General features: G+C 43.7%; 1 protein-coding gene across 1 annotated transcript in view; it reads right to left on the bottom strand.

The window, feature by feature from the left end:
- Positions 1-885: 885 nt before the first annotated feature.
- The window catches only part of fasn (fatty acid synthase), a 40,481-nt gene continuing 21,046 nt past the window's right edge, over positions 886-20,320 (bottom strand). The window contains exons 14-42 of the mRNA XM_086194447.1: positions 19,993-20,196; positions 19,481-19,596; positions 19,215-19,390; positions 18,910-19,101; positions 18,627-18,707; positions 17,371-17,556; positions 16,158-16,337; positions 15,704-15,907; positions 15,281-15,597; positions 14,774-15,175; positions 14,045-14,209; positions 13,745-13,860; positions 12,566-12,720; positions 10,280-10,483; positions 10,012-10,162; positions 9,559-9,737; positions 8,833-8,952; positions 8,530-8,652; positions 8,197-8,420; positions 7,240-7,441; positions 6,637-6,788; positions 6,314-6,405; positions 5,831-6,225; positions 5,003-5,194; positions 4,677-4,886; positions 4,375-4,586; positions 3,837-3,935; positions 3,099-3,350; positions 886-2,091 (exon numbers count right to left, since the gene is read on the bottom strand). Of these exons, the coding sequence (XP_086050573.1) occupies positions 1,954-2,091; positions 3,099-3,350; positions 3,837-3,935; positions 4,375-4,586; positions 4,677-4,886; positions 5,003-5,194; positions 5,831-6,225; positions 6,314-6,405; positions 6,637-6,788; positions 7,240-7,441; positions 8,197-8,420; positions 8,530-8,652; positions 8,833-8,952; positions 9,559-9,737; positions 10,012-10,162; positions 10,280-10,483; positions 12,566-12,720; positions 13,745-13,860; positions 14,045-14,209; positions 14,774-15,175; positions 15,281-15,597; positions 15,704-15,907; positions 16,158-16,337; positions 17,371-17,556; positions 18,627-18,707; positions 18,910-19,101; positions 19,215-19,390; positions 19,481-19,596; positions 19,993-20,196 (5,439 nt within the window). The 3' untranslated portion in view covers positions 886-1,953. The remainder of the gene's footprint in view (positions 2,092-3,098; positions 3,351-3,836; positions 3,936-4,374; positions 4,587-4,676; positions 4,887-5,002; positions 5,195-5,830; positions 6,226-6,313; positions 6,406-6,636; positions 6,789-7,239; positions 7,442-8,196; positions 8,421-8,529; positions 8,653-8,832; positions 8,953-9,558; positions 9,738-10,011; positions 10,163-10,279; positions 10,484-12,565; positions 12,721-13,744; positions 13,861-14,044; positions 14,210-14,773; positions 15,176-15,280; positions 15,598-15,703; positions 15,908-16,157; positions 16,338-17,370; positions 17,557-18,626; positions 18,708-18,909; positions 19,102-19,214; positions 19,391-19,480; positions 19,597-19,992; positions 20,197-20,320) is intronic.

Genomic DNA, 20,320 nt, shown 5'->3' with positions numbered 1-20,320 from the left:
TATAGTCTGCAACGTTTAGAGAGTATTTTTTGTGGTAAATAACCAAATCAAAAAGCAATGGATTTAATTCTAAGCCATATTTTTAATGTCTTATTCCAATTTTAGACTTAATTCTTGCGGCCACTTTCCTTTTAATTCTTTTGATGTCTGTTTTTATGTATTGTTATACAGCTTATCATTTCAATGTGTTATACATTCCATTGTTTTACAGTATCTCAGCTGTGTACTCTCACCTGACAGAATCTGATTAAGATGCTCGTCACCCCGCATCAGAGACCTTACCGATGCTGCAGTCTGAGTTTTTCATTTTTATAAATTTGGCACTGCAGTGGAAAAAAAAAATTGCTCGAGTCTTTGTTGTTGCTAGGAACTGAGTATCCAAGAGAGAAAAAAGCCACTTGATATTAAATGTGCCAAAAAAATACTTTTCCCATAAGAAACAGGGACATTATGTGAAGTATATTGTGTAGGATTGAAAAAAAAAAACTTAAAAATACTGAAAAATTAATATTTGGCATTTACAACTTGGACTGAAGTTGGTTAAAAGATTACAGCAGTTTCTCTTATTTCTGTTTATACCCTCAACCTATACGCAGATGGATGTCAGTCTTCAGTGAGCAAACAGAACAGTTTTGCAATTAAAAAAGATCAGTAAAAAGAGTCAAAGATGTTTTATTGCAAATTTTTAAGATGCAAAATCTAATCATGAGAATTTAAATGTTTTTTGCTGTTTAGTCTTGTGGGTGGAATTTACAACTAAATACAGCTTTTGGATTCGCTTTGCAATAAAACATATTTTTGGTTGCAGTTTTGTTGTTCAACCACAATAAATACACACTCACGTTCTTTCATGTTGGATTTACAAAACACAAAGCAGTCACGAAATACTTAGTGAGAGGCCTTTATTAGCCGTACCAATACATACCAGAAATAATACAAGAAAGAAGCATTAACTGTCACTTCATCCTCCTTTTCACTGCAATTAACCGTAGTCACATGACCCGTCATAGACCAGATTAGAGGTCTCAGAGGTCAGATCGGCTGTTGCGTGTTGTGGGTGCTGGAGATCATGAAACCTGTTGAGGTTATGAGAGTCAGTGACAGTACTGGGAGAACACACACCTTTCAGTCGAGATCCCAGGAAACGCAAGTGGAGCGTTTATGCAGCAACCTATTCAGTGCAACCCTATGGGTCTAACAAGACACGTCATTCTAGTTCCAGCCCCAGAGCAGCACCACTCAGCTCGTGCTCCCACCACGGTCCTTCTGTCTCACCTCACCCAGCAGAGCGACCGCATCCGGGCGCGCTGACCCTTTCAGCTCGTCACATATCGTCATTTCCTGGGTGAACTCATTTTATCAAGACTCCGAGTCACATTGTTGAATTCTGTTTTCATATTATGAACACTAACAAAGAGAATGGGAGCATTTTTAGTGAATTATATTGAATTAATCATTCATTATATATATATATATTTTTTTTAACTTATTTGTTTATTGTAATACCTGCTTTTCTTTGATTGGGATATGAAAATAGCCAAGGTAAAAATTTTAAAAAAAGTTTTAAGTTAAACAAAAAAACAACAACAAAAAAACCCACATGTACCTTCATGTAAATGTTATTAATCGGCATCATATAGCCGATTCTTAATTAGAGACATTAAATTCCTCCTGCAAACAAAAACACAACAGAGTAAACAGGACAACAAGTGACCACATGTTTCTCTGACCCTGTCCAGATCTGATATTTGGGAAGCAGTTGCTCGACCAGTGACATCTGAAAGGTGGTGATGACGACGATGACGTCAGAGAAAAAAATGGCACTAAAGTGGATGATCTAGAAAACAAAGATGAACCAAGACAAGCATCTTGAATTAATTTGACAAAAAGGCCCGTTTTGGGAATGTTGAGAAATTAACGTGGAGGTGGAGGTCGCGGTCGAGATGGGCTGGTCTAGCCTTCCCTGGCTGTGACCCTTGGCTCAGCTAACGAGCTGTGGATGATGCTGCTGATGGACTCCGCCCCCTCGCCTTCCAGGAAGGTGTGGTGGTCCCCCTCAATGATGTGGATGGACACCCTGCCGTCACATACCTGGACAAACGCAGGACAGATGGGGGGGGGGGGGGGGGGGGGGTTCAAATCAGTTTTGTACAATAAAAAGAGAAAATCCAACACAAAAATCAGACTGATGATAAAAACATTTGAAAGCAAGAATATTTCCAGGAATATTTCCTGTATGCTGCTTCACTTTTAAGGTAGGAGATGTTGCAGGTCTTCAGTAAAGTTGTCCACTCCACTCAGCAGTTGAACTTGAGAGTTTTCCTGAGTTTGGACTTTACACCAAAATTAAAAATTGAATGGGATATGAATCAAAATAGAAGCACGAGAGTAAACATCTCTATGTCCTTTGGCATGTTGGAGCGAGGACAGACTGGACAGTGACTCACTCTCAGCCTCTGAAGTAAAAGTGGCATTGCACGACTGGGGCGAGCTGTTAGCATGTGAAACGTGCTTTTTTGGTTATCGTACATAAGCTGTATTTTGGGAACGTGTGCTGATGGAGAATGTTATGATCTGGAGACCACCAGCTGGATCAAGATGCTAACCTCAGGACGGGACACAGGTAGCACAAACCGTCCATCCATCCATTTTCAATACCGCTTATCCGTTAAGGGTTGGGGGGGGGGGGGGCTGGAGCCTATTCCAGATGACATTGGGCGAGAGGCGTGGTTCACCCTGGACGGGTTGCCAGTCCGTCGCAGGGTCATGAGGAGCAATTTGGGCCTCAGTATCTTGCTTTCCCCAACACTGGTTTATTTGAGGTAGCCAGTCGCCACATGGAGGACGGGTCAACCTCAACATGATAGCGAGAAATGTGCGAATGGCCTAAATGAACGCACTCATGATCACTAGAGAGAGTTTTCCCTCCATGACATCTCACTGGCCTCACAGCATTCTGGCTGACAGATGCATTCAGACCAACACTGTCCAACTGAAGTCTCGTCTCAAGGTCTTCCAGGTTTTGTCCTCTGACTCCTCGCCTGTCTCAAGATCAGAGGCTCACCACTGACCCGTGTCTCTTCACTTGTATACGGTACCTCGCTCAGCTTGTAGTCCGCCCCCAGGTTTTGCTCGTACTCGCTGCTGGTTTTGGCTCGCAGCAGCATCACGTTGCCGTGGTATTTAGTGGCGGGGACATAATCATCGGCAGCCTTCAGCTTGTAGTAAAAGGCTGTGGCTGCGAAGTGCAGCAAGTCTCGGCTGATGTTCTTGTGGGTGGAGGTGATGAGGTCCACCGCCATGTTGACCCGGGCCTCCAGGTCCGACAGCGGGAGAAGCGTCTCCAGAAGCTGTTGGGTGAGAGAGGCGGAGTCAGAGCAAATGTCGGGACGCCGGGCAGCAGGACTGGAAGCATTCGCCTTTTTAACTTTAATTTTCATGACATTTTTTCATAAGAAATCTCATGGAATGGTGAACGATCTGATGACGGCGGGTGTTCAACTAAGAATTATGACATCGTAATGGCCTTTTATCTTATCACGTTTATGACTTTTAGCTAATAATTACAACCTTTTCTCAAATAATTTCAATTTATTTGTGGCATAACTATGACTCATCTCATAACTTAAACTTTTCATTTCATAATTAGGGGCTCCTGTGGGAATATTTTAACTATCAAGGCGAACTTTTTTTTAAACATTTTTTTTCAAGTTAGTAATGCAGAGTTGTCTAACCCACACTAGGCTGCTACTGATGAACGAATCAGATGGAGTTCACCCTCTTCCCGTCTTGTCGTAACACAAGAGCTCACAGACGTCGGTGTGGGAGCTGCTCACCTTGTTGTACTCGATGCCGGTGAACTGCTGGATGAAAGCACACAAGGCTTCAGTTTCAGCTTCAGACTCTTTGCCTGGTGTTAGCTTGGCCCTGTAAGTCTGGAAAACAAACACTGAATCAACGTGACACAAACAACATCTGTTTGCTTTACTCTCTGTTTGGGTGCAGTTGGAAGAATAAGTAGAAAAGGTTAAAGAAATATTGAGTTACTATTGGTGAACTGTTTGAGTGAAATCAAAAGTCAATATGCCAAGAGCTGAACACTTGCATGCTGGAAAACTATTTACTAATGAGTAATAATAAATGAGAATAATAATGAGAATTTCTCATGTCCTCATTGAACATTTCTGATTGGGACGAATACACGAACGATTGTGGATTTAACATATTTCTATATTGTGTTTGGACCAATTTCATGTTTGGCCTGAACACAACATGACAGGATCCACAAGGACGTCTATAAGACACGTGGAATCTCCCAACCACCGGGAACCCAAGCCAGTTCATGTCGTGGCTGTGAGTGTGTGCTTGTCTAACCTGCGTATATGCTGCCACGTACGAGTGTGAGCCGTCAAACAGGAAGAGGTTTTCCACAGGTAGGTTCTGGGTCTGCAGCTGATTACACATTTCAAATGCCACACAAGCACCAAAGGAGTAGCCGGCGATTCGGTAGAGCCCGTCTGGCTGAACACGTCTGATCGACTCCACATAGTGGGCAGCCAGGGACTGGATGCTGTCCAGAGGAGCAGCTGGGGGACAGAGAGGACGTTTTATCAATGCACAAATAAACACATTTTTAAATCCCTTTACATTTGTCGGTACATGTAATCACAGAATACCTTTAGTGCACTGCAAGCCGTAACAAGGCACGCTGAGCTTGGCGGCCAGTGTCTTGAAGGCGGCGATGGAGCCCTCAATGGGATGGACCAGGAAGAGAGGTCTCTCCTGGCTCTGCACATTGTTGAGTGGTGTCACGGTGGGGCCGTCGGGGTTGACCAGGAGCTGGCTCAGATTGGATTCCGACAAAGTGCGAATGACATCCCTCTTGACTGGAAGCATGGAGAGATTCCGGATAAGTAAAAGCTTCTGTCCTAGTTTTTAAAGCTTAAAGGTTTTAAAAGAAACATTTTTCGACTCGCTCAAATAATAAGAACAATGATAATACCATTCCCTCCGCCTGGCTTGCTAGTGGCCAGCTCTCGCAGTTTGTTGATGGTTAGCTGTCTGATCTCTCTCATGGCCATGACGATGTTGTAGTCGCGTTCAAGCGTCTGGCGAACCTCCACGCCCATCAGCGAGTCCAGACCCAGATCAGCCAATGAGGCGTCAGCGTTCAGGCTGTTGACGTCCCGCACACCTGGGGCAGCCAGAAAATGAAAAAGAAATTCAAAAAAGAAAAATTTTGCTTTTCAGTTTTGTGTTTTTACAAAAGGTTTTAAAATGCTTTGTTCGCCTTCTCATTTTTTGGAGGCGATAAGTTAATTTCCCACTGTATCCACTTTATTAATCTGCAGCACCACAAACCAGCTGTTTGATTCAGAAAGCGCCATGGCGGAGGAATACAGTGTGTGGCTATGTGGAGGAATACAAGGAAGTTCTACAGCTGAAAACTGTAGAGCCAAAAGAGAGGACCAGCTGACAGTAAATTAAAAAGGTGAATATCTTACAAACACAGAATACTTCGAAATGGAAATTGTTGGTTTTTTTTGTTTGTTTGTTTGTTTTGGAAGGCCTTCCTTTAGTGAAGAAAACAGGTTTTTCTATAGCAACAAGTTCTCAGCTCTGCTAGGAAGACACACCGCTCCAGCTGAAGATTATCTCTCAGGAAATATTAAATGAGCTTTTAAGAAAAAATAAAATCAAAATAGCTTCTCATACTTTTGGAAATATATTCAGACGTTTCATGGGTGGATTAGCCTGTAGTAGAGGGGGGGCTGGAGGTCAGAGTGCATGTGTAGTTGGTAGGAGTGGTTTTACGTCCCTCAGCTCTTACCCAGAATGTGAGCTACAGCATCCACCAAGTCTCTCTTGCTCCCCGCCTCGCTCTTGACCACGGTCCGCTCTGCCAGCACAAAGCTAGACATCACCGGACGCTGCTGGCACAGGAAGTGGTCGAGCACCTCCAAGCAGGAGGCAATGCGCTGAGGCAGAGTGCCACCAATCACTGTGTCATTGCCTCCCATAGTCTCCAGCACCACGCCCACATCACCAATGGCACCCCATTGGACCGCAAGTCCAGGTAGGCCATCGTAGCGGCGCTTCTCACACACACGCTCCATTGCTGAGTTGGCATAACCATAGTTACTTTGACCAGCGTTGCCACGGCCACAGCTGACTGATGAGAAGGCCACAAAGTAGCTGAGGTCTGGACACAACTTTCTTGTTACTCTAGAGAGGGAATGAAAGGGAACTCATCAAAATCCGGACAGAGGCAGTAATCAATCAAACAGACAGAGGATTGGAGTGCTGGTCTTACATGTCCAGGTTGACGGTGCCATCATATTTAGGTTTGCTTACATCAAGGAAATGCTGAGGAGTCAGATTCTCCAACATGCCGTCTTTCAAGACCTAAAGAAACAAATAGGTGATGAGAGCAGGGTCACTGTGACTTCAGATTGCGAAGCAGCAGATGTCAGAGCACCAACATGACTGCAGAGCAACCTTGGAAACCACATCAAGAACCAAAAAGTAAACTTTTTAATTTGTGATCAGGTTAGTGGACGTGAAACCCCTGTTTCACCTGCTCCCCTTTTGCCCAACTCGTAAAATTGATAATTATTTCATTAACGAGTGTGTTACCATGGCGAGATGGAAGACTCCACCCACTGGACCCAGCCTGCAGGCCTCAGTGATGAGCTTCTCTGTTCCCTTCAGCGTACTGACATCATTGGTTGACACCAGCACCTCAACGTTCTGACTCTGCCATTCACGCACTCGCTTTGCCTGGTAACCTAGCAACAGTTACAACACCAGAGTTAATATGGTCATTACAGCAGCACCAGGCTTTTGCTACAGAACTTTCAGAGGAAGTGTCTGTGTACAATATTGATAACTAAAACAACTAAACTACACAACAACTAATAAAGTACAAGTTCTACCCTTCATTCTGATGAAAAGTTTGTGTCTTTGAAAGTAATGCAGCTTCAAGCCTCACACACACACACACACACACACACACACACACACACACACTTCCAATATGCAGTGGGCTGTTCCAGAGTGAGCATAGCGCTGAGATTAATGTGTCTGTCAAAGGTATGACCGTTGAGTTTGTGGAAATCCTTATCCCTGTTGTGTGTGTACAGGCTTTAATTGCTGTGGAGGAGAAATGTGTTTGTGTGATAGGGGAGCAGCCAAGACAGGAACTAGCAGCACGAAACCTTTGGTGCCTGTGAGAATTACCATTTCTGATCCCTGATCTGGATGTCAGCACCAATTTGCGGGCTCCTTTTTCCGTCAGCCACTGCGCCAGCTCGAGGCCAAAACCCCCCAGCCCACCAGTGATGATGTAGGAGTGGGAGGCGAGGCAGTAAGTGCGACAAATGGCTGGGATAGACAGAGGTGAAGCCGTTTTGACTGCTGTGCTCTGCTCCTCACAGCAGACCTGTGAGAGGAGGAGAGTCAGTGATGAGTTGCAAACTGTTAGCGTGTCACATCATCAAGTCAGAGTTCAAGAATATGAACCTGATGACACACAGGAGTTCCAAGATTATTCAGTTTTTCTCTGTAGTTACTCATTAAAACATGAACCAACACGTGTTTTACAAAGACCTTACAAAGACTTCACATAAAAGAGAAATCAATTACATGCAGATTTTTTGGATTGTATATTAAAAGATGTAGCATCATGTGAGATGTGTCAAACTTATAGTTCCCCCCTGTAAACACCCTGATACACCAAGCTGAGTGCTGACTGACAGTGTTTGTTGCCACAGTAGTTTTTTGGTGTCCTACACTGTTGGCTCTCGTCATTGTCAGCAGCTGATTCAGCATGTTGGATTGGCAAGAGAACACATTCTGATTGTTCAGAAGAATGAAGCGCTTCCCTAATCTGAAGCAGCAATGTAACGAAACCATCAAATCTATGTCTTGAGTGAGTTGTGTTTAAATTGTAAGCAAAGGCTGCATAACGATGGTTTGTATACCCGCACTTCTATGTCTTCCACCAGACATCTGCCTCCTGCTGGCCTGGGGAGTTACTTTCTCTCACAAACACGCAGAGCATTGGTGCTGGCTGAGTGCTGGCTGTTGTCTTTGCAGTGTATTCAACTGCTACATCTTGACAGGAGGCAATTGAGCAGTAGCTCTCTTACGTTGGCTTGGTGTGTCAGCGCCTTAACGGTCAGAGGTGAAACTGACCTGCAGGAGAACCTTGCCAATGTGTTTGCCCTGAGCCATGTATCTGAATGCCTCCTCCACTTGGTCCCTCTCAAACACTGTGGTCTTCAGGGGCTGAACTACACCCCCTTTAATGCCCTCCTTCAGCAGCTGGGACACTTCCTCCCACTCCCGATTCCCCTCCTCAAACAGAGCATCCAGCAAGATGCCGTGGAATGACACATTCTTCAGGAAAAGGGCCATGCCTGGAGGGATCACAACAACATTATTCAATACTTCGTGTTTTAAGATGAACAAAACTTTACAAGTCTGCAGATATTTCAACTCATATTGCACCATTACTGTGAGACTGACCCAGGGGGGAGTTGTTGGACAGGTCATATTTGCCAATCTCCAGGAAGCGTCCGTGTCTGGCCAGGCAGCGAACACTAGCCTGCAGTTTCTCCTCAGCCAGGGAGTTCAACACCATATCCACACCTGAAACACAAAAACCAAAATATCCCCAAATTCCACTGTAACAGCTGTATAATGCTGTAACATTTATTTAAAGCCACATTTCAACCAAACCAGCAATTTAACCATACATCCTGAATCATATCCAAGATGAAGTGACTATGTGACAATGAGACAATGTGTTACCTCAGAGGGGTGTCTCACCTTTGCCCTGTGTATGCAGGAGGATGTGCTGTTCAAAAGAGGTGTCTCTGGAATTAGCGAAGCTCTCGGCTGAGAGCTGAGGGAACCTCTGCTGCAGGTAGGCTCGCTTCTCCGCTGAGCCTAGTGAGAGCACGAAGGTTTGGGGAGAAATAGAAACAGCTGATTTTAGACTCAGAATCTGGAAATATAAATATACCCTTACAACTCATTACATCTCACTTTTGAGTTACAACATTTATGCTGCATAAAAAAAAAATCATATACTGTGGGTTGCATTTTTCAGCATGATGTAAATGAACAGAATTATGGATTTTTACGCAATTGCCATGTCACTTCCTGAGAACCTCTTTGTTGGCTGGAGACTTTATACTCAGTGCGGTTTCACATCAAGTCGTTATAGTTATCAGTCATGCACTGCAGGATATTAATAATGATGTGTCCAGTGGTTTTACACAGTAATATTTCCTATACTGCACATCCGTAGTCATACGTGTAATAATTCACTCCTTTTACAGTCAAAATGAAATAAGAAGCTCCTTTTGAACCCCTTTAGATCAGAATCTTGGTCACATTATTCATCTATTCAAAAATATATGCCCCAAAAAACAAAAACAAGATATTTTCTTTGCGTTCTTATTGAAATCCAGATTCAGATAATGTGCAAGGTATTTCACAGAGAAATAAACAATGAATACATTTACTTAATATCAAGGATTATATACTAACCAACTGTGGTGAAGACCTTGCATTTCTTGCTGAGCGCTATGGCGATGGCAGCCTGGCCAACGCCCCCTGACCCTGAGTGGATGAGAACACTCTCTCCAGGGCGGAGCCTGCCGCGAACCACCAGAGAGTAGAAGGCTGTAGCGTAGACCACCGGCACCGAGGCCGCTTGCTCCAGTGTCCTACACATCGAAAGAGGCGTCACATCTTCTGTCCACACAATATTCAACAGTGCATCAGGAAACTTGCCCTAATGATACAACTATCAGTGTGTTTTCAATATGAACCAGAATGCATGTTATGACTTGTCACACCATACACTAATAATCATGAAGTGGTTTACTCTTGACTGTTCAAAATCAGAGATTAGATTGTACACGTGTACACAGGATAGATTCGTAAATCTGAGGAATCCCAAAGCACATACGATGCCACATTTGAAAATGTGACACTGACCAGCTGGAGGGAACATCCCAGAGGAACCGTTTGTCAGCATCTACACACGTCGCCAGGCCTTTAGCAGGCAAAAGTCCCATCACACGCCGACCAGCGGGGTCGCGACCAGAAAACTCCATACCCAACATGCACTGCTGCAGAGCGAGGTCACCTGCATGATGTACAATGAAAATAGGAGGGTATTTTTAAAGTGGACAACAGGGAAGACACGACAACTAACCTCCTGAGTGCAAGGTTGCTTATTGTGTGTCATTTAAACAGTTTCAACCTGGAATAGCATCTGGTGGCAGTTTTCCAGTGGCCAGCATTATATCTCGGAAGTTGAGCGAGCTGTAATAGACACGACACAGCTGCACGTCGGGGTTGTTGGACACGAAATAGCGGAGTGGAGAGGCAATCCAGCGCAGAGAAGACAGGTCCCCTCGGGTCAACACATTGACGTAGGCCTGCTCAGTCAACTCTTCATTTCCATCTAATGACCACAGGAGAGACAAAGACAAGTTACATGCATTTAATGGATCTCGATAAATCACCTTTGTCAAAATCAAGAGTTGGCTCTGCTTTATTAAAACGATAAGTTAAAAAGCAACACAACTTAAAAGCTAAATTTCCTTAAGTGTGTTTTATTGGTGTAAACACTTGCAACATACAGTGCAGAACCAAAAGTCAAAGGGAGTTTATCTCTCCTACAGAAAACACTGCTTTAGAAGGGCTTTAAATACCCCATATGTGATATTGCCTTTTCCTCAAAAATACAGCCAGCAGTAAAAACACCTATTCGTCATCTATGTAGATCTGCCAATGAAGAATTCTGCCACCAGGACAGCTGATTTGTACTCAATTCCTTCAAAAAGCAATTTAATCAAAGTCTGCACACTGTTGAACTGTTTAAGAATATACACTACCAGTCAAAAGTTTGGACACACCTTTTCATGCAATGTTTTTTTTTTTTTAATTTCATGACTATTTACAGTGTAGATTCTCACTGAAGGCATCAAAACCATGAATGAACACATGGAATTCTGTAGTAAACAATGAAGTGTGAATGAACTCAAAACCTGTTTTATAGTTTAGAATCTTCAAAGTAGCCTCCCTTTGCTTTGATGACTGCTTTGCACACTCCTGGCCTTCTCTTGATGAGCTTCATGAGGTCGTCGCCTGAAATGGTTTTCCCACAGTCTGGAAGGAGTTCCCAGAGATGCTGAGCACTTGTTGGCCCTTTTGCCTTCACTGCGGTCCATCTCATCCCAAACCATCTCCATTGGGTTTAGGTCAGGTGACTGTGGAGGTCAGGTCACCTGACATAGCACCCCATCACTCTGCTTCTTGGTCAAACAGCCCTTACACAGCCTGGAGGTGTGTTTGGGGTCATTGCCCTGAAAAATAAATGATGGTCCAACCAAATGCAAACTGGATGGCATGTTGCTGCAGGGTGCTGTGGTAGCCATGCTGGTTCAATGTGCCTTCGATTATAAATAAATCCCCAACACTGTCACCAGCAAAGCCCCACCACACCATCACACCTCCTCCTCATGCCTCATGGTTGGAACCATGCATGTAGACGCCATCCACTCACCTTCTCTGTGTCGCACAAAGACACAGCAGGTGGAACCAAAGACCTCAGATTTGGACTCCTCAGACTAAAGCACAGCTTTCCACTGGTCTGATGTCCATTCCTTGTGTTTCTTGGCCCAAACAAATCTCTTCTTCTTGTTGCTTTTCCTTAGTGGTTGTTTCTTAGCAGCCATTTGACCACAAAGGCCTGATTGGACAGGAGTCTCCTCTGAACAGTTGATGTAGAGACATGTCTGCTACTAGAACTCTGTGTGGCATTTATCTGGACTCTAATCTGAGGTGCTGTTGACTTGTGATTTCTGAGGCTGGTGACTCAGATGAGCTCATCCTCAGCAGCAGAGGACATTTTTGGTCTTCCTCTCTTGGGGCGGTCTTCATGTGAACCAGTTTCATCGTAGCGTTTGATGATTTTTTTTTTTTGACTGCACTTGGGGACATCAAAAGTTTTTGCAATTTTCAGGACTGACTGACCTTCAGTTCTTAAAGTAATGATGGACTGTCGTTTCTGTTTACTTTGCTGATTGGTTTAAGGCTGTCAGCTGTGTACAAACCAGACTTCTGCACAACACAACTGATGGTCCCAACCCCATTAAGAAGGCAAGAAATGAACCCTGACAAGGCAAACCTGAGAAGTGAAAACCGTTTCAGGTGATGACATCATGAAGCTCACTGACAGAAGGCCAAGGGTTTGCAGCGCTGACAGCAAAGCAAAGGGTGGCTACTTTGAGGAATCTAAAATATAACATATTTAGAGTTCTTTAACATTTTTTTCTTTGCTACATAATTCCACATATCTTGCTTCATAAATTTGATGTCTTCAGTATGTATCTACGATGTAGAAAGTAGTCAAAATAAAGAAAAAAACATGAAATGAGAGGGTGTGTTTATAAACTTTTGACTTTGGTCGTGTATCTGTAGCCTGTAGAAAAAAAAAAATCAGCCTAACTGGATCAGACAGAGAGCGTTGATATTTGGGTACCAAGATCGATGCGCTGGTGTCTGAAGACGCCCCAGCATCCGTCTCTGAACACGTTCATGACTAGATCCCCCTCAAGCACCAACCGCATGGATGGATGGTCCCGCTGGAGGCCTGGTGCCGTCGAGGACTCATTCAGATTGGACACAAATGCACAGCTGGTGATATTGAAGAAGAAACAAGAAGAAACTCATGACATGCTATCATAATGACCACATAGCATTCATCAGTGGTGCAAAAAGATGGATGGTAACTTTCAGGAAGTACAGGCTAATCTGTTGCTAACCTGCTGACAGGAAAAAAATCAGTACCAATGATCACATTACGTCTTGGCAAAGATAACTTATTAAGTCGAGGAATTAATTTCAGTTGAAAAAAGTTGTAATTGCTCTAAAGTACCAGCCACTAACAGCCATGCTGTTGCTGTCCAGTGATGAAGTTTTGGAAAATCAGTAAAGATGACGAAGGCAGAATCAGCTGGTTGATTATGAGAGTTGAAAATTTACTGTTTCAGAGCTTATTCATTAAAAAGTGTTTCCATCTCCTGTTTGTGCACTTACTCTTTCTGAAAAGGGCAAAGACCACCTCAAGAGTACAAAAATGTTCTTGCACCATTGGACATTAGAACGGAACATAATCATATGCTCAAAGCAGCCAATAAGATATGAATCCCTGAAAAACCTGGGTTGGACAAAAGTTAATGTATGTTGTATCATCACTAAGACACTTGTCTTACAGTCTCAGTTGTTTGCTGTTGACCGTTCTAAAATTTCAACTTCATCATTTTGTCCCATTAGACAATTGTGTGAAATTTTCTCCTGACCAACATGTGAATTATTAAGTAATAGCCAAAGAATTGTGGAGTCACGGCGACCTTGAGCCCTAACCGTCAACTTCTAACAAGTTCATCACTGACTCCAGGCGCATGTTTGCGTGGGATGTAACAACTCCTGTCAGGTGTTCCTGAGATATCGTGCTCACAAGAACAGGACAGATGTGACGTCAAAGTGGCCTTCGACCACCAAAATCTCAATCAGTCCACCCTTGAGTCTGTTGGATTGTCACAAGCCCTCAAATTTAATTTTGGATCCATTGTGGATGTTCTGAAACGTTTTCATGCAGATTTGGGATTTCTTTCTATACTAGTGCAGATATGGTGGAGTGTGTTTTTATGTGTCCTACCGTATTCGGTTGCCACCTGGTTCCTGCCGTAGACAGTTGACCATACCGATGATGCCACAGTGGGCCTTCGTAGCAGTCAACCACACTGGATAGTCCGAGGGCTCGGCAAGCATTGTCTGCCATACAATCAAAGAAAGAAACATACAGTAAATGATTGAACCCACAAGGAAACTGTTCTCCAAAAGACTTTATAAGCATCAGTATAAAGTGGTAATCATCTCCCTTTTACAATCACTGAGTTGAAAAACGGGTATTTGTTGCTTAAAAAAAAAAAAACCCACAGAAATTTATGGAACTCACCTTAAGTGTGTCCACCCACTTGTAGTCAGTGCTGTCTACAGGGAGGAAAACAGGCTGCTTGGCAGGTGACTGGGAGCGGCAGAGAAAGAGGGCGGAGCCATAAAAGGACTTCCTGACAGCCACCAGGCTGAGCGATGCTTCAGAGATCACCTTCTCCCATTGGGCCTAGCAAGAGGAGGGCAATGATATTAGGACAGAATCCTCTCTGACTGTCAAACTACAGTATGTCTACACTACTGCGTTTCTTTTTCTCTCCTCTTTCAACCTCTCGCCCAGTCTAGAACTGTGTCTCACCTGACAATGCGGTCTTTTTTTTCTTTTCAGAGAGACAATCAACACCAGCGTTTCAGAGTGTACGGGGAAAAAGACTATCTGATGCATCTGACTTTACCAAATTTAATACCACTTATGTTGAGTATGCTAATGTGCTAATTTGACTGAAGTACTGCCGTTCAATATCATGAAGAATTGCATTTTTTTTGTTTTTTGTTTATTTCATAGCAAACAAAGACAAATTTCCAGAAGCCAGGTTTGATTTAAAATCCAATTGAAATGCAGAAGCCAAATTTGTTCTGTTTATTTAATACCAGACAATAGGGCTGTCAAAGAATATTCAGTGTCAAAAAAGAGAGAGAAAAAAGTACAAAAGATGAATTATTACTTCCATTTTATTAAGGGTTAAATTATAAATTCATGAGTTATCATGACTTTGACTCTGCCTCCACTGACCTGTGTGAGCAATCCCTGCTGACAGCTGCTCTCACTGTTGCTGGAAAGGAAGGCAACAGTTTCCCCAAGAGTCTCCCCCTTCAGTAACGTGTGAAGGAGAACAAATCCCCCTTTTTTGGCTCCAGAAGCCAAATTTGTAACCAGTGTGCTGGCATCTATTCTTAGTGGGCCCCAGGCATGGTTACACACTACCAGGTCTGCCTCCCCTACTGTGCCTCCAGGACACGGGGCCAGCAGAGGGTTCCATTGAGCTGAGGTGACTGCCAGCTCTTCCAGAGTGGTCTGATGGGGGGCCAGAAGATCCAGATTGGCTGCTGTGGCAACATAATCCACACGTAATACGGGCTGAATGTTGAGGAGTTCTATCACATGAGAGAAGAGCTGACCATCGCTGGAAAGTGCCTGGAAGGAGAGGGGTGATGAGAATCATTGGAGGTGGTAGAATAGTTAAACAATTCAGCATCTGGATCAGGCAGGATTGTGTTTTCTGGAGGTTTACTCACTTACCTCCAGGACTTTGATCTTGCCAGGTGTGCTGTTTTCCATGGCAGTATCCACGCAGAGCCTGAGGGCCGGGTCATCCAGCAGGCCCCGCAGCAGGCTGTCCTGCAGTAGACACACCCTCTCTTTTTCCACCATCTGCTCTAACTCAGAGCGAAGGTTTCCATTCAACTCCAGGTCACAGAGCAGGGCCAGGAGCCTCACCAGCCCAGGCTCAGAGGGCTCAGGGCTGGGAAGAGGACTGTCTGACATGCCCTGTAGCCCAGGTATAGAGAGATTGACACCATGAGGGGCCAACTTTTGCTGCAGTCTTTGAATGAATCCTTTAGGGAAAGAAAATCGAAATTCTGTTGATTTCAGGAATTTAATTTCCATAAAACACAGCTTCATATTAAATGTTTCTGTCTTAAAAGGGTTTAGCTGCAGTACCTTTGCAGAGCCTCAGCTGCTCTGCAAGTTTCCCACTGGCTTTCAGACAGTCGGTCTTCACATAAGGGACAAACACAAACTCCTCCAGGGTGGGGGGGCTCTGCTGCTGGTGCCGACGGGGTGCAACTGTTGCATGCAGACCGCAGATCTGCACTCCTCCCGCAATAATTTTATCAAGGCAACGGTTTACGTTGACAGTCACGGCTATCGAAGAGAAAGATAGAGAGAAGAGTTTGAGGGTTAACTCAAGACAGCCAAAGTCATGGTTTTTGTTTCATGTGCAGATGTGAGTGACCTCACAGTGACCTGTCTGCAAAAATCCGTGCATGCAAACTCATCACTTGACTTGTGTATTGTATACATCAACTGCATTCCTGTACAACAATTTTATCTCAGCCAATTGTGCATTAACACGTCAAAAAGTCAAACAGTCCTAGAAGACAGGGGAACACACCTTGCTTTCCATCTGTGTACTCGTGGACCTTTTCCAGATGGACAGCAGGATCAACACATACTGAGCGAATCCTGGTTGGCAAACGCAGACTTCGGCCTGAAAGCCCGACCACAAGCATTTGCAGCATGGTATCCAGGAAGGTCACCCAGTTTCCTGTCCACAGAAGCTTCCCCCTGTCTCCTGTAAACAGTCATTCACATAATAGAGGTTGATTCGAGAAAAATATATCTTTATCTGGACCTTCTCCCACTGTCTGCCCAAACTAATTTTTAAATGGAGGTACTGTGGTTTGTATTTTGCTTGTTTCCATCTCCAAACACTTCAAAAAAAAGCTTTACATTATGTTCATTTGAGCCTCCTCTTTTGCAGTCTGTGTAAATCCTCCAGTCTTTATGGAAAATCATGGGATAACAATGCTATTCTGACATGGATTTTTCCACACAAGACAAGCAATCATGATCATGTGTCACAGATGCTGATTTCCATACACTGGGCGCATGTTGCTTTATAAAGACAACTTTCACAAAGTTAATAGATCCTTAAAAGACCGGGATGCTTTCAACAGATCACACAAGAAACAATCTTCTTAAGTGTTGGTTGAAAAGAACTATAGCATCTCCTGGACAGGTTAGCATAGGTACAGCTACAGTATATAACCAGCTATACAAGAACTGGACAGCATCTGTTCTTTGAAAGCAGAGGAAAAAACACAACCGGAGACTTTTCTCCATGAACAAGATATTTTCACTCGTCTACTAACTGGTGTTGGCTCCTGTGAGAATTTGATGATCTGAAGAATTAGCTGCAGGCTGAAGTTAGCCTGCGGTGGAGAGATGGTTAATCCAACCACCTCACATGTATTTGTTTCGAAGTGTCTGCCTTGTTCCAAACAGTGTCTTTGGATGTATTGATGGTTCTGTGAAACCGAACCACCACTGAAATCTAAACTGTTACTTTTGCTACCTATTAAAATATAAAAGCTTTATCAAACAACAATACAAGGACAAAACACTGAAACAGCTTTTAGCCTTGTTCAAAATCTCTGCCCACAACTACCTGGTACTGTAAAATACATTCTGGGTTATTTGGTTGCTTCAACCTCAACATTTGTATATTTGTTAAAGCCCTAGTACAGTGGTTATATAATGGCTCTTTTCTTGTGTACTCAGTTTTCTGTTCCTATCACAATCAAATCAGTTATGGATATTTTTACCTGCATTGTTGGAATCTACTATGCCTTGGAATGTCTTCCCATAATCATAGCCACGTAGTCTCAGTTCCTTGTAGATGTCATGTGACTGAAGCTTCATCTTGGGGTCCTTGTCATCACTGCTGGCTTGCGGGCTTATGTGACTATGGAAGGAATCAAGAGCTGCATCCTCCAGGACGCTCACCTTACCTGAAAACAAGGTGGACACATATGTTAACTAACACATTTCAATGAAATGCCTGTGCCAACATGAAAAATACAAATTAAAAACCACCATAGTTGCCTATGTGGGGTTTTGAAACAAAATTAAGCCATTTAAGATTAACCAACAGACTGTGTCATAACCTTGAAGGTACATTATCGTAATCGTACGTCACTGCGATGGCGATTAAAGAAATAAATCATCCTGGTGGTGCTCACCCTGAAATAACCTGTAGAAGTGATCGTAATGAAGCTGGAGCTCCCTGAAGAGCCCAAACTCTCCCACCCCTACATTTTCCTGAGGATGAGCACACGCTTCTTCGCAGCTAACCTCTACAGATTAACCAGAGACAATGATTTCCTCTGATTACTGCAAGATACATTTGGTGTGTATGAATCTAAAACTTTTTAGCAACTCGTTCACATAGCAACCGCGTGTACATTTCAACAGCACTCAGCTGGTGCAGTGTCGCTACCTTCAGCAAGAGCAGAAGCCACTGCACCCTGTGTGTTTTAGGAGCCTGTACTGAGTGTGTATGCTATTAAGCATGACACCAACAGAGGTTTCAGCTGTCTGCTGATTCATGCTGTAAGAGAGCACTGATGTCAAAGGCTCTAACCACTTACTTATTTTCACATATTTATAACATAATTCAATGTGTTTCATGGTGATCAATAGATTAACACATATCAGTCATTTCCAACAAGTGAATCTTTTCATTGTAACTTCAGAATTCACCAGACAGACACGTACAGTTGAAAACAAGTTCAGATCCATGAACAGACTCCAGCTGGTGTGTCATGTCTCCCTTAGATTGGCCGATGTGGGGCCCTCTGAGAGAATATGTTGCCCACCCCTGCTGTAGCTCAACGGAGTTGCTATGCAACTGTATTTTCAACTTTTGTCATAATGGTGGTACTTGGAGAGCTCAATTTTTTCTGAAGTTAAACCAAGGTACTTGGTTAAAAAAGTTTGAGAACCAATGGATTAGAACACAAGTTGGGTCTATGCCATATCCTCAACACATTCAAGCAATGAACACACAAAAACCACGCACCACTGACGGTGAGATTTCCATTCTCTGAGACCTCAAACTTGCAGGTGGAGGGCATCAGACGTACCTCCAACTGGATGGAGCCTGGAGGGAACAAAAAGGTGACGAGAGAAGACAGAGGAACTTGTCTTAAAAATGAAATAAGGTATCGTATCAGAGGAATTAAGAATTTTAGGAATATTAGATGAATGATGGATTAAAAATGATGGTGGGTTTAAATGTTTTCAGACGTGACCAAACACCAACATAAACTCATCTTGTTTTCCCACCCTTCTCCCTCACTCACCATTCTTAGGTAGGATGGTGGCTCTGTGGATGGTGACGTCCTCAAAGGTTACAGGAGTGGCATCCATGACAAGTCCACGACTTCTCACCAGAGTGCGCCAGGCCAGCACTAGGTAACCAGTCGCTGGGTAGAGGACACGCCCATCGATACAGTGTCCAAGTAGATAGTAGTCTGGAGACTCTGGATTTATGTCTGTTGTTGGTCAAAGAGTTGGTCACCAAACACAGAAAGGTGGTCAGTGAAATGAGAAATATGGCAGAAGAGAGCAGATTCATAGATTTGGAAGTCAGGTATTAATTTCTTACTGATATTGTAGACAGCGGCAGAATTGGACCCTCCTGAGCCAGAGGAGAAATCCTCCACCTTGGGGACATCCCACGTCTGGGCATGGTCCCACTTCACCAGGGGGGAGATCATAGGGGTACCAACCGGTACCGGGTACTTCACCTCAGAGCAGAGGCAATTAGCACCCACATTGATGCTAGAGAGGTAGAAGAAAGAAATTCTAATGTTACATGTCCCTAAGAGTACACAGCCAAATGCAAACAGCACGAGACAGACGTCTACTGACCCATTCATGTAGATTTTTCCAATGTGTGAGAGAAAGAACTCCAGGTTGTTGGTGTGGCCTCTCTTCATAAGTGGTAGGACTGTACATGTGTTATTCAGGCTGCGTTTCAGGATGGCCTGTGAGAGGGAGAAGACAGGAAGTAGAAAACATGCACACAAAAAAAATCTCTAGTCCAGGTCACTGGTTTAAAATGCCGAAATTCTATAGATGTTAACTTGCTGTGTGACATGACACCAGTTCCAGGATCCTGTGCTAGAAACTGCTGCCTCCCTGACCCAACTCTGGATAAGCAGTTGAAGATGGATGGAATTTAAGTGATATATGTTATAAAATTAAAGGTTACGTTATGAACTATACTTAATTGTCCTTGAGTAATTGTCGCACAAAGTTTACGGATCACATTATACCAACCTGAGTAAGTGTAAAAAATGTATACATAAGACATTTCTAATTGAACGTGCTGTGCAAATAAAAGAAGTCACACCTTCGACTGATACATCTGAGACTCGTACCTGCAGCAGAGCATGAGGTGCGATCTCCACCACCACTGCATCGTCTGGCACTAGGCTGAGACCCTCCTGGAACAGTACGGGGCTCACCAGATTGTTGACGTGATAGTCAGCTGAGCTGTACAGAGCAAGGGGACTGTCCCACTCAGACTGAGGGATGCTGGTGCTCACCCAACGGGATGAGCGCTGTTTTGGCTCCTTGATCACCTACACACAGGAGGACATCAACATTTGATGTGGTTTCGCAATATCTAAACATGCAAAATAGGCAACCGCAGACGTAGTATTGAAGGTGCTAGATGTAAAGCAGCAAATACATAATCCTGAATTT

This window comes from Aulostomus chinensis, chromosome 23 (assembly GCF_037954235.1).
Source record: "Aulostomus chinensis isolate RoL2024-O1b breed Wild chromosome 23, RoL_Achi_v1.0, whole genome shotgun sequence".
Classification (NCBI taxonomy): Eukaryota; Metazoa; Chordata; class Actinopteri; order Syngnathiformes; family Aulostomidae; genus Aulostomus; species Aulostomus chinensis.
The sequence above is the reverse complement of the archived record's forward strand: the minus strand, read 5'-3'. Positions and strand labels throughout refer to the sequence as shown.